At 44.5% G+C, this 14,176-nt stretch overlaps 1 protein-coding gene across 1 annotated transcript in view; it reads left to right on the top strand.

The window, feature by feature from the left end:
• Rragd (Ras related GTP binding D) overlaps positions 1-13,027 on the top strand; it is a 34,694-nt gene extending 21,667 nt beyond the window's left edge. Inside the window, exons 5-7 of the mRNA XM_032904826.1 lie at positions 1,018-1,160; positions 7,599-7,747; positions 12,725-13,027. Of these exons, the coding sequence (XP_032760717.1) occupies positions 1,018-1,160; positions 7,599-7,747; positions 12,725-12,876 (444 nt within the window). The 3' untranslated portion in view covers positions 12,877-13,027. The remainder of the gene's footprint in view (positions 1-1,017; positions 1,161-7,598; positions 7,748-12,724) is intronic.
• The last annotated feature ends 1,149 nt before the right edge of the window (positions 13,028-14,176 follow it).

Here is a 14,176-nt window from a genome sequence, read left to right as displayed (position 1 = left end):
CGTCTTCTGACCTTCCACATGTGTGCTGTTGCGGTCCCAACCACCCCAGCCACACAAAAAATACGTAAATAGATGTAAGCAGATGCCTTTAAAACCCCTTGGTTCTGTCAGTGAGGTTTGTGCTTGCATACAGGTTCAACACCATGTCTGTGGTGAGCCTGATAAGCCAGGGGTTAGGAACACTACCCGAGTGGTTTACCTCAGACAAATAACTTAGGCTAATGCTGCCGTCAGTTTCTTTTTCAAGTCCATTGTAAAATTCGCGACAGTTTAAAGTGCAGTAAAACCATACAACCAGAAGTCCTTGGACTTTTTTCTCATTACATTGAGGATGTCATTGACTTTTTTAAAGATAGATGGATACAGTGGCCCGCCTACGTGTATGCCTGCAAGCCAGAAGAGGGCACCAGATCTCATTACAGATGGTTGTGAGCCACCATGTGATTGCTGGGATTTGAACCAGGACCTCTGGAAGAGCAGTCAGTGCTCTTAACCTCTGAGCCGTCTCTCCAGCCCCCATTCACTTTTTTTTTTTTAAAAAATCTCCAAAGAAAATCACTTTGTTATAAAATCGTTGCCTAGTGACTGTACAAATTAGAGAGCTTCGCTGTGACATTTCATAGAGGCATACGCTATACCACCCCAGCCTCCATGTTCCTGTCCCGTCCCTCCATGCCCCCCACCCTTCCCTAATTGGTGGGATGGAGTATCATTTCTTTTGAATGTAACCATGAAGCAGTCTGAACTTGCTGTTTCTTTAAGGCTAGCCTGCCTGCCTGCCTTCCTTCCTTCCTTCCTTCCTTCCTTCCTTCCTTCCTTCCTTCCTTCCTTCCTGGTAATTTTATGTATATGATCACACTGTAGCTGTCTTCAGACACACCAGAAGAGGGCATCAGATTCCATTGTGAGCCACCACGTGGTTGCTGGGAATTGAACCCAGGACCTCTGGAAGAGCAGTCAGTGCTGAGCCGTCTCCCCAGCCCAAGGCATGTCTTTTTTATTTTCTTCCCCTTTCAGAATTCTGGAATTGAAAAAGCATTTCTATTTGACGTGGTCAGTAAGATTTATATTGCAACCGACAGCACGCCGGTGGATATGCAGACGTACGAGCTGTGCTGCGACATGATTGATGTGGTGATTGACATCTCTTGTATTTATGGGTAAGCAACACATTCTTTTTTATTGTCATTGAAGCAGGGTCTTTTTGTTTTTTGTTTTTTGTTTTTTGTTTTTTGTTTTTTTTTTTTTTTTTTTTTTTTGAGAGTATATTATCTGATTATTCTTTCCTCTTTCCCATGCTTAAAGCTCTAGTCCTGCTGTCCTTCCCAGGGCTGGAGATGAAGCCCAGTTATGCTCAGAGTCCTGAGGTCAGCCCTCAGCACTGCAGAAAAAGGGAGAAGTGGGGGACGGGAGGAGGGCCACCCTCTGGCTTTCCTTCTCATAGCTTCTGTGGAATTTTTGTATTCACTTGACTTATGCTTTTGTTTTAGTTGACTGAGATCTATAAATAGGCCATTTAACATGCCAATAATAAAAAGTAATTGTTGAGCAAACGCTTACTAACTGTGGTTCAAGCTTCGTCGCACGCATCACGTAGTCTCAGCTGTTTCATGGGGCAGGCACTATGCCATAGCTGTTTACAGATAAAGAACTGGACTTTCCGATGGAGAAGCTTCTAAGACACGCTTTTGCTGTCAGTGTGAAAAGATTAGACTTTGAACCTTGGTCTGAATGATCCCGATGCTGGAAATCCTGCACACAGTGCCGTCCAAGGGGTAAAAATAGATCTGCAGGCCACCAAGAATGTTTCCATTAGCCCCTTTGTTATAGAAAATACCTTCTCAGTATTTTTAAACATTTGATGTTGTCTAGGTGGGCAGAGAATTGTAAAACTGGGCAAATGACTTCTGCCTGCTTTTACTTACTGTGGCCCTACTCGCATAGAAACCAAAACTTCCTATATGCTTGAGATAATATTATCGAGTGGAGAAAGTTGTATTGCTAAATATAGAAGCACTCTGCATGCCTGAGAGGCTAGTGGGCAAGTTTGTACTGTTGGAGCGTGAGCTAGCTGCCCCCTGTTGTCAGCCTGTCGCTAGCTGTGCTCTCAGACCCCGTGTTTTCACCCCCTCTTCTCTCTGCGTCACCCCACCTCACACTCCGTCAGCCTCTAAAGTTCCAAGCTTAGCCATTTCTGTCTTCCATCTGAAGATTCTTTGCCCACCCAGTCAGGTTTTCTGTTAACCGTGTTACCTTACTCCTGTACATAAAAACCCAGGTGTTCACACAACATACTCACCTCCTAGACGGTAAGAATGAAAACACTGTTAGCAGGTTTATAGTGTTCCTGTCCTGATAGACCCTAGATCAATTGTATATGCCATAATTTTTTTTTAAGATTTATTTATTATATGTGAGTACACTGTAGCTGTCTTCCGACACACCAGAAGAGGGCGTCTGACCTCATTACAGATGATTGTGAGCCATCATGTAGTTGCTGGGATTTGAACTCAGCACCTCTGGAAGAGCAGTCAGTGCTCTTAACCACTGAGCTATCCCTCCAGTCCATGTACATGCCGTAATTTATTATTGTCATCAGACATAGGCATCTAGCTTTATAAATAGACCTTCCTCAAGAGTCCGACCGTGTGGTAGTCTGTTATTTTAAGTGGTTGTTGGTCTTGAATGAGATTTGGGAGCTGAGGAAGTCTGAGTACAGTCTCAGTTGCTATGGTAACCATATGGCGAACAACACAGATATCCGCACGTTTTTAATGCTATGCATGAACATCATTATTATGCGCATGGTAATTAGACAAGAGTGAGTTGTGATGTTGATCAGAGTTACTTTTGCCCACTAAAACAAATATGGAGAGGGAGGGAGCTGGCTTTGCCAGAGATGGTTTTTCTATGGTGGATGCTGGTGTTTAGAAGGCTCAGGATTCAGGGAGAACTGCTGGTTAGTTTTATGTCAACTTGACTCAACTGAGAATGTAACTCCACAAATGGGCAAGCCTGTAGGGCATTTGCTTGCTTGCTTGCTTGCTTGCTTGCTTGCTTGCTTGCTTGCTTGCTTGCTTCCTTCCTTCCTTCCTTCCTTCCTTCCTTCCTTCCTTCCTTTCTGTTTGTTTTTTATTTTTGGAGTCAGGGTTTTTCAGTTTAGCCCTGGCTGTCCGAGAACTCACTCTATAGACCAAGCTAGACTCAAACTCATAGAGATCCTCCTGCCTCTTCCTCCCAAGTACCAGGATCAGAGGCGTTCAGCACCACTGCCCAGCTGGGCATTTTCTTGATTAGTGTTTGTGGGAGGGCCCAGCCCTATTTGAGGTCCTGTCCTGACTTCTTTCTTTTTTTTTCTTTTTCTTTTTTTTTTTCCGGAGCTGGGGATCGAACCCAGGGCCTTGCGCTTGCTAGGCAAGCGCTCTACCACTGAGCTAAATCCCCAACCCCCTGACTTCTTTCGATGGTGAACAGTGACATGGAAGTATAAACTGAATGATCCCTTCCTCCCCAAGTTGCTTTGGTTGTGTGTTTGATCACAGCAGTAGTAACCCTGACTAAGATACTCAGCTAACTGAAGCGGCTGTGACCCAGCTCAGTTAACTGGCAAGGCAGGAGTTGGATGTGGGTAGAAGTGAGACGAGGGCCTTTGTAGGCAACCAAGGAAGGAGGTGGCCTTGGGGCAGGAGGTCTTACTGACTGCCCTTTGCCCTTTTCAGCAGATTAGCTTAGGTGTTGCAGGACTCTCCCAGCTGTGGGTTCTATAGAGCTAGCAGCTCAGCACACAGGTAAACATACACACACACACACACACACACACACACACACACACACACACACACACACACACTCCATCTTCCTGTGTTTTCATTGCTTGTAGATGAGAAAGTGAGTGTAATTTTAATAGCAAAACGTCACAAATTTCCACTTGTAATTCTTTTCGTTCTTGTATTTTGTTTGATGTCTTGCTGTGGTTGTAAAAATACCACCTATTTTTTTTTTTCTTTTTTTTGGAGCTGGGGACCGAACCCAGGGCCTTGCGCTTGCTAGGCAAGTGCTCTACCGCTGAGCTAAATCCCTAACCCCAACAACACCTATTTATGACAGGCATAAAAAAATAAACTAGTTTAGGATCAGGGACGGGAGCTCAGTGATGGCCACTTACCTGGCCTTGCCTGAAACCTGGGCTAGATCTAAACTAAAAACAGAAGCCAAGGTCTTCGAAGCCTTACGTACTGTCTAGAGACAGCCATTGTTCTTAGCTTTAGGGACTTTTTATATCATGCTTTGTCAGCATGTACCATGAGCATGCCTGCCACCCTCAGAGTTTACAAGAGGGTTGTTGGGTCCCTTGGAACTGGAGTTTCTGATGGCTGTGAGCCCCCTTGTGGGTGCTGGGAGGTGGTACATGCCTGTAATCCTAGCTGTCAGGAGATTGGCTGAGGCAGAAAGTGGGAGAGTTCAAAGCCACTCGGGCAGCATGAGCGTAGCAAGATCCCATCTCAATGTAAATAATGTCTAAAATAGTGTTGTGGGAGTTAAAGTGTTAGTACAGGTCTCAGGGAATTTCTGTGAAGAGACGTCATGATCAAGGCAACTCTCATAAAGGAGAACATTTGATTGGCGCTGGCTTACTGTTTCAGAGGTTTAGTCTATCATCTTCATGGCAGGGGGCGTGGCAGCATGTAGGCAGATGTGGCGCAGGAGAAGAACCTGAGGGTTCTGGTCTGTAGGCAGCAGCAGGAGGCTGTGCAGAGCTAAAAACCTCAGAGCTGGCTTCCACAGAGACACACCTCCTCCAAGGCCACACCCACTCCAACAAGCCACACCTCCTCCAAGGCCACACCCACTCCAACAAGTCACACCATCTCTAACAAGGCCACACCCACTCCGACAAGGCCACGCCTTCTAATAATGCCACTCCCTTACGGGCCAAGCATTCACACTCATGAGTCTATGGGGGGGTTCATTCCCATTCAAACCATCTTGACATGTCTTCAAACGTCTGAACTCTTGCACTTGGGAGATTTTTTTGTTAAAGCTGGCTGGGATACAGCTCAATGGTAGACCTCTTCTACCCTAGCGTGCACAGGTTCCTGAATTCAAATCCTAGTATGGGAGGTGGCTTTGAATCTTTGACAGGTTATAGTGGGCTCATTGGCGCTTTCAAAAACTAATTTCCCTATTTTTTTTTAAATTTAAGGACCGTTTTATTAGAGTATGAAAGTCAAACAGGACATGACAGCTCTAAGTATTGGGAGCTGCTATGAGGAAGGAGACGCTAGAGAGAGATGCTTTTTTGAATCAGGGTTCAAAAAACCTGCTGTGTTCTGTCATGGAAGTCGGCAAGTAGGTGCATGGCAGAGGGGAGCAGAGATTCGGAGAGTGAGAAAGCCCAGGTGCCACAGAAAACATGCAGGCTTTTGGCCAGTATCTGAAAGAAAAAATGCTGGCAGGATAGCTGTCTCCTCCCACCCCCTTTCTTCTTCTGAGATAAGATCCTGTTATATTTTCTGTGCGGCCCTTGAACGTCTGGGCTCACCTAATCAAAACTTAAATTACTTTTAAGTGTGTGGGTACCAGCAGTTTAAAGTGCTAGTCAAAGCTAAAATTCCCACATAGCCTTGAAAATACACTTCAGGCTCTTTATTACTTTGAGCCCCACCCACCCACTCCCCCTCCAGCCCTTTTTATTTTTGCAAGATTAAAGCATCAGCTTTGATGTTTGTCATACCTAGATTTTAGATTCTGGTTTACCTCTCATTAACTTTGTTCAAGAAGTAGTGGTAGTAGTGGTAGTAGTAGTAGTGGTAGTAGTAGTAGTGGTTGTAGTAGTAGTGGTAGTGGTAGTAGTGGTAGTAGTGGTAGTAGTAGTGGTAGTAGTGGTAGTGGTGGTGGTGGTGGTGGTAGTAGTGGTAGTGGTGGTGGTAGTGGTGGTGGTAGTGGTAGTAGTGGTAGTAGTAGTGGTGGTAGTAGTAGTAGTGGTAGTAGTGGTAGTGGTAGTAGTGGTAGTGGTGGTAGTGGTAGTAGTAGTGGTAGTAGTGGTAGTGGTAGTAGTGGTAGTAGTAGTGGTGGTGGTGGTGGTAGTAGTGTTGGTAGTAGTAGTGGTGGTGGTGTTAGTAGTGGTAGTAGTAGTGGTAGTAGTAGTAGTAGTAGTAGTTATTATTATTATTATTATTATTATTACTACTATTAAGCTTAACCTTTCCCCAGTATCTGTCTGGCTTAGAGTATTTTTCTGGCAGCTAGTGTGTGATCAGAATTAAGTATGGTCAACTGTTTATTACATAGTAACATTTGGGTGACGTTGATAAGGTTTAGTGTGATTCCAGTTGAGTCAGATTTCTAGCCACTTATTCATGAATTCGAGCAATACACTAGAAAATGTAAATAGTTTGGGGTGAAGGGAAAAGGTACAGACACTCTCTTTGTGAGGAAAGGATTCAGAACCAGTCAGTCACACTGGCATCTTCAGTGGGTCCCGTCTTGGTCCCTAAGGCTGTGGTGTTGGTGTTTGCCTGGGTTCTGCATGTTCTCACCATTGGGCTCTGTTGAATAATACGTCATTTCTCCAGTAGGAAACTTGGAAGTGCTGACCGTTTACAGAGGAGGGAACTGAGGCAGCAGGCAGACACAGGAAAGCGGTAGCCAGGCTCTGTCCCTGGAGGCCACACCTGAACATGCTGACTCTACCGAAAATGAGTTCAATTGCACAAAGAACTCAGTGTCTTCTGTAGGGTTTCTAACCACGTGGGCACGTTGGCTTTTATTTTCCTCATGTCTGTCACTGGTGTTTTGGCTGCACTGCTTGGACACAGGTTGCAGATCTCCTGATTCTTTGTATTTCCTGAGAACAAGGATGTCTTTTTGCAGGACCACAGTCTAACCATCAAATAAGGCAAATTTAGCACGTCCAGCATGCTCCATTATCTAATATATGCCATACTCAAATTCTATCAGTCCTGGGGGGGTGCACTTCTTTGTGGAGCTGGGAGATGGATCCTAGGACCTGTGTGTGTGTGTGTGTGTGTGTGTGTGTGTGTGTGTGTGTGTGTACGTGTGTACACATACTGTGCACACCTATGTGAGACAGGGTTTCTCTGCGTAGATCAGGCTGGCCTCAAACTGAGAGATCTGCCTCCCTCTAGCTCCCGAGAGCTTGAGTTAAAGGCGTGTGTCACTTCTACCTCTTACTTCTGTTTTCTATTGGTTTTTCCCTCTGGCCCAAGTCAAGCTCAGCAAGCATTTGCCTCTCCTGTCTGTCTGTCTGTCTGGACTGTTTGGAGATCTTCGGCCTTGCTTTTGGCAGGTGCCTTTGGCCTTGGAGGGATGAGAACTCTTCTCTACCTCTGCTTGTGTTCTTCCGGCACCTAGAGTTGCCTAGTTGCCATAGTAACCATGACGTTGGTAACAGACTGACAGTCACCTCTGTGTCTGTGCCCAAAGGTACTGCATGTGTCTTTCCTGTAAATGTCCTATTATTAGGGCAGCTGTTTTCTGTGTGTTGGGGAGGGGAGGTTGTCTGTCTGTCTCGGGGTTGCCATTTGTAGTTCTTTCTTGAAGGTCTAATACATTTTGGTTTTTTTGTCTCCATTTAGCCTCAAAGAAGATGGAGCAGGCGCCCCGTATGACAAGGACTCGACAGCCATTATAAAACTGAATAATACAACGGTTCTTTATCTAAAAGAGGTCACGAAGTTCTTGGCGCTCGTTTGCTTTGTCAGAGAGGAAAGCTTTGAAAGAAAAGGTAACTTTCAGTGCGATTTAAAAGTTCGTACTGCCTCTGTCGCATGTTGAATGTGTGTGTAGACAGCGGATGCCCTTGAAGCCTCAACTTTAGTTACATGGCCCTTGATTGGCAGGCTTGAGGCAGGCCCATGAGTGGATTTCTGGACCTGTCTGTCCCCTAGGTGTATGGCCATGATTAGGATGAGGTGGCAGGAGAACCAGAATCCTCCCTGTTAACCAGGCTGTTGCACAGAAGGTGTTAGGTGAGCCGTGTGACCATTGCTCTCTGATTAAGGAAGCCCTAGAGGTAGTTGGCATTTGATGTCTGCTTAGTATTCCCATACTCTTAAGTCCTGGAATAACAGGGATGGTGCCGTGACCCACACGTGAAGGAGTGACTGATAATGACACCGTCCTGTAAGAGTCAAGTCAGTTGTTGGTGATGGGTGTGCGTGTATGTTTTAAGCAAAAGCAATTAACTGATTCTTTTCCCCCTTTATTTTGTGAATGATGCTCGTGTGGTTAGGGCTGCGTACTGGTAGCCAGGGCATAGTTTACCACTGCTGACAGATCTGGGGTAGCTCAGGGCTTATCCAGGAGGTCAGAGACCTGGCCTCAAGCACAATCACTAACTAGTGCTACACAAGTAAAGCTAAGCTATAGTGGGGAGCAAAGGCGAGGCCGTGGAGGGCAGTGGGAACAGCCGCTAGAGCAGCTTCCTTATCCTGTGTGCAGTAAGGCTCCTGATAACTGTTCTAGTGTTAAGGAAGACAGGCAGACAGAGGCAGGTGGAGCCCTGTGAGTTTGAGGCCAGCCTGGTCTACAGAGCTAGTTCCAGGATAGCCAAGGCTACATAAAGAAACCCTGTCTTGAAAACCCCAAATAAATAAATAAAATTAAAATAAGGAAAACGTAAAGAACAAAGTCAAACTTTACATCTGAGGTAAGTCTTGTTATATCTCTGAGACTTTTTTCTTGCCCTCTTCTCATCCCTTCACTTGCAGCAAAGCTGGGTCACTGTTGGAGTAGTTTTAGAGCCGATGTGTCTTGTGTGTGGTATATGTGTGTTGTATGTAGTGTATTCATGTGGTATATGTGTGATGTGTATTAGTATGTTATATGTGGTGTAGGCATGTGTTGTGTATGTGCCAGGGGCGAGCCCCAGCGTGCTCCTCCTTCTTGTGGGTTCCTCTTGAGGCAGTGCAGGGGGAAGAGCCTCGATGGAGGGTCAGATGTTTGTCTTACAAGATACTTAGGGGGCTGGAGAGATAGCTCAGTGGTTAAGAGCACGGACTGCTCTTCCAGAGGACCTGAGTTCAATTCCCAGCAACCACATGGTGGCTCACAACCATCTGTAAGGAGATCTGATGCCCTCTTCTGGTGTGTCTGAGGACAGCTACAGTGTACTTATATATAATAAATAAATCTATTAAAAAAAAAAAAACAACAAGATACTTAGGGTTGCTGTATAATAAAAATTAACTAAGTTACTTTGCTACTGTAGCTGCCTGCCTTCTGGTTTCCTCTTTTAGCACCTCATCCTGAAACGGCCAGGGATTAAGTGAAGTAGCCTTTGTTCTATCAGCAGGAACTACGTGGCTCTAACTTTCAGCCTGCTTGCTAGTCGAAGGCACAGGAAGAAAAGGGGGACACTTTGAAAAGTGAATTTAGCATTTCTTTTTTTTTTTTTTAAAGATTTATTTATTCATTTATTATATATAAGTACACTGTGAGCCACCATATGGTTGCTGGGAATTGAACTCGGAACCTCTGGAAGAGCAGTCAGTGCTCTTAACCACTGAGGCATCTCTCCAGCCCTTAGCGTTTATTTCTAAGTTGTAAAAAGTTCCCTATGAAAGCTCTCTAAGAAAAAGGGGGAAAGCAGAAAGATCTTAAGCGGGTCAAGGGAAACTTGCGCTCCTCTCTTTGTCCTCAGCACATACACATCTTTCAGAACACATGATCACATGGTAAAAAGTTCACCACAAGTTTACACACAAGTTCAAATCGTAAATCGAGTAAGTTTACAACAGAGAGTGTTTGCATGCATATCCGTTAGGAGCAATTATCTGGCTTAACATCCATCACCTGTCACAGCTCTACAGGTTCATTGAGAGTTAAAAACCATAACTAAGTTATTAGTGAAAGTTTGGTATAAATAAACCCAGTCAGTATTTTTATCTTCTGCTCTAGATCCTGTAATAAATCATAGTTCCCTTTTTATGACCTTTGGTTAATGGTTGAACAACCTTTTGGAATGTGCTCTGAGTAGTAGGTGCAGTTAACTCTTGCTAGAGACTGGCAGCATTCTCCTTGCAGTTTTGACCGTCAGAAAGAACCTAACAGCGACCCCACTGTAGAAGAGTTAATGATCACTAATATAATTTTAGGAATTCTTTTATAGGATCATCATAAGACTTAAGTCATCCATTTGTCTATGTAGCATCGCTAAAACGGCGCATCTTCGTAGTTCTGCAGAGATCTGCTCAAAAGGGTGGGCTCGTACCTAGTGATAGTTATGTATATTTAGTAATAACAGGAAGAGCATATCAATAGATGGAATCTTTCCTGAAATGATTTACTCCTGGGCCTTGCCTATGGGAGCAAATCTATTGAAGATTATTTATTAATCCGAAGCTGATAGTTATTAGCTTGTCCCATGATGGCTCCTGACATCTATGTTGTGTTCTTGTGGCATATGCATGTGCTATATGTATTAGTATGCTGTATTTTGTATTTATATGTTAGATGTAGTGTATAAGTGTTTTATGTGGTATGTTAGTATGTTATGGGGTGTATTTTTTATATGCATGGGATAGGTATGGCGTATAAATGGGTTGTATGTGGTGTATTAGTTTATTGTATGTGCTGTGGTATTTGTATATGTTAGGTGTGGTGTATGCTTATGTTGTATATGGTATATTAGTATGTTATGTATGCTATATGCATGTGTTATATAGTGTCTTTGGGTGCATACATATGTGTGGATGCTTATATCACCTTTATTGTTTTCTGCCTTGTTCCTTGAGACAGAGTTCCTCAGTGAAACAGGAACTCACCATTTTGGGCTGGGCTGGCTGAATGACCAGCAAACTGCTGCCAGCCCCCTCTACCTAAAGAGCACTAGTGGAATGCCTCAGCTCTAAAGGGTAGACACGTTTTGGTGACTTCCGGTGAATAGTAACAAAATATCTTTCAGACTTTATGGTTAATATGCCCAGTTTGCTGTATTCTTATTGATAATTGAATTGAAATTTGCATTTCTAGCCTCCTTAATGAGGCTGTGTTTGGTGATGACGAGCCAAACAGACTCCTCTTCCCCCCCCCAACCCCCAAACAGAATTTTGAATCATTTGTCCTCAAACCCCTTAAGAGTGTTCACCTTCCTCCCCTATTTCCATCTTCTGGAATGAATAACAGATTATCTATTAGATTATGTGCTTCCTCTGGGAAGACAGACAGGAGGACTGGGCCAGTACACAGTGGTAGAGGCTCGCCTCTTGTGCATGATGCTGTAGGTTCGATCCCAGTACTGCATCCCCGGTCAACAAAGGGAGGGAGACAGGACTGTATTTTGTTTTACTCTCATGCAGTTGATTTTGTCTTTGTTAGGAGCTGACGGCACCAATGTATGTCGGGGGTAAAGGTGGCTGGCTGGCCAGGGGGTAGGGGAGGTAGCCCTCCCCACTGTTTTGTCCAGTGCTAAAAGTCAGCCCTGAAAACATACATACAGGTAGCATTCTATGGACTTGTTTAGGAACGTACAAGCACATGTGTAAATCCATGGAATAACAGTTAGTGAAAAAAGAGGCCATGGATTTGAAGGAGACGGGGAGGGGTGTGGCGGGAGGAAAGGGAAGGGAGAGATGTTGCTAAATCTACAGATGGCTACCAAGGCTCCTCTCTGGGTAGAGAGAGCTCAGTGTGCGTGCATACATTCGCATTGTCAGTCCCTTCCCCAGTTTATTGTTGATCGGCCTTTCCTGTAGATGCTGGAAGCCAAGGAGCACAAGGGCCACACAGAGGTGCAGCCTCAGCTGGCAGCAGGTTCTAAAGTTTAGGAACTTTTGAGCTGGGCTAGAGAACTTGTTTAGTTTGAACCGATTTCATAATCAACTGGAAAAAAGTTGCTAAAATAGTAAATAATCTCCGAGTGTTCATCCATCTCCCCTTGGACATTCGGTCTGGGGACTGACAGTCTTATAAGTCCTGGGTGGAATGAACTTGTGCACACGGGGAAGAGTTAGTCCGACATAGGAACGCCACTGTGCCCTCCCAGCTCAGACACTGAATGCTGTCTGTCGGTTTCCAAGGGGAACCAGCCTCGCTCTGTTAAAGTACTGCCAGGGTTTCCACGACAAAGTTTCTAAAATTAAATGCTCGTACAAATCCGGTTGCTTCTTTGACCTTTAGCATTAATTTTAACATCTGACTTTGTGGAACGAAGTAGAAATTGATCATGTACATCTTTGGTACGTTATCCCTGAAACCTACTAGAATGACAGGTGTCTTTCTCTGTTGTTTTTCTATCTTATTTATTTAATTCCTTTTGAGGCAGGGTCACACCATGTAGCCGTGAGTTCCTAGGTGAGTTCTTGGGAGAATTCAGGTTGTCAGGCTTATGAGGCTTGTGTGTATATATGTGTGTGTTTGTCAGGATGGAACTTAGGTCATCAGTCTGACATATAGCAAACACACCAGCTGAGCCTTCTTGACATTAATATTAATCTTAAATTAATATTAGCCTCTAATGTGAATAATTAAGGAAGTGCAGTTCAGTGGTTTTTCAGACCTTTTGAGCTGTGGAAGCATTCGGAAATACTCTGGAAACTTCTGGAATGCTCTCTAGAGAACACCTACCTCATGACTGACCTGCTATTTCTGCAGCCTGGGCCTGTGAAGCACTGGTTGGTCCCCTGCTGCCCTCTACTGGAGATGCATGCCCGGAACAGAGGTTGGTTTTGGTGTTATTTAGAGACTTTGTCTTCCCTTGCAGGCCTTATTGATTATAATTTCCACTGCTTCCGGAAGGCCATCCATGAAGTCTTCGAGGTGAGGATGAAGATGGTGAAATCTCGGAAGGCCCAGAGTCGGTTACCCAAGAAGACTGGAGCTACTCCCAATGGGACCCCTCGGGTGCTGCTGTAAGGGGAGCCGTCAGGAGCCTGAGCCCAGACCTCAGTGAGGAGGCTGTTAAACTCTACTGGACTGCAGGAGGGCTGGGACCCTGACTCAGACGTATTAAGGAAAAAGAAAACTTACACTTTTTAAAATAAAATAAGCACTTTGAAGCAAAAAACCTGTGCAGTGACAGTGAGACCCACTGTATGTACTTTAACTACATATGTGTAAACTTTTATGTTGATAGAAAGACCCTTGTGAGACCTGCCAGGAAATGTACATATTTCGCACCTTTTTCATGTTTTTTTTTTCTCTCATTGAGGTGAACTTTGATAAGATGACTTTTCTAAAACTCTTTTCTGTACTTGGTGACAAGGACATACTGTAGTACATATGGCAATCAGAAATTAATCCAATATATTGCTAAAGACTTTTTGTAAACTTGGGACTCTTTTGCTGCCAGTCGTGGAAGGGGAAATAATTTTTCAGTGGAGCAGGAACAGGTCAGGGCTGCAAGGTCCAGACCAGAGCAATAAGAACTTCTGTAGCCGGACAGTGGTGGTGCATGCCTTCAATCCCAGCAGACGGATCTCTGTGAGTTCAGGGCCAGCCTGGTCATCATACTGAGTTCCAGAACAGACAGGGCCACACAGAGAAACCCTGTCTCAAAACCAATCAACCAAAAAACCCAAAACAAAACAGGAATTTTGTAGAAAAATGTTAGTGCCAAGCTTACCTCTATACGTTTGCGTGTCCCTATGACCATGCCTTCCGACTCGCCCAGACTTTATGGGACTTTTTACCTCAGCACACACCATTGTAGTCACTTTATACAGATGGGTGATTTCTTCCTGCTACATTATTCGGATGAACCTTTGGGGGACCAGATTCTAAAAGGATGCCAATCAGGGTAGAGAATCTGAGTGTTGTTTGAGGAGACCGGGACAGATAGCATTGATTTGTTGGGGGAAAACCGTAGAGACACTTCTGCGCCTGCCAAGGAGGGTGCTCAGAACTTTGGTCTTGATTGAGTTTAGTCCTTGGTGGCTCAGTTTGCTACCTGACTCATTCTTTTCATCTGTGACAACACAGTTATGTGTGTGCTTCTTTAGATCGGTAGGGAACCGAGAGTCCTAAATCTAGCCCCATTTCAAACCATTCCGAGGGTTAGCACTATCAGGTATGTGTGGCATTAGCAGAGGTTATTAAAGCAGGGTCCACTAGGGATGTCAAAGCAGCTTATCTCTGAAGCTCACTTCTTCTAAGCGTCTTCTTCCCATCTTCTTGCTTCCCTTTCCCCGAATTCTATATTGTTCGAGACAGCACA

The sequence above is a fragment of the Rattus rattus genome, chromosome 1 (genome assembly GCF_011064425.1).
Source record: "Rattus rattus isolate New Zealand chromosome 1, Rrattus_CSIRO_v1, whole genome shotgun sequence".
In the NCBI taxonomy this organism is placed as follows: domain Eukaryota; kingdom Metazoa; phylum Chordata; class Mammalia; order Rodentia; family Muridae; genus Rattus; species Rattus rattus.
This window is presented reverse-complemented; position numbering and strand designations above follow the sequence as displayed.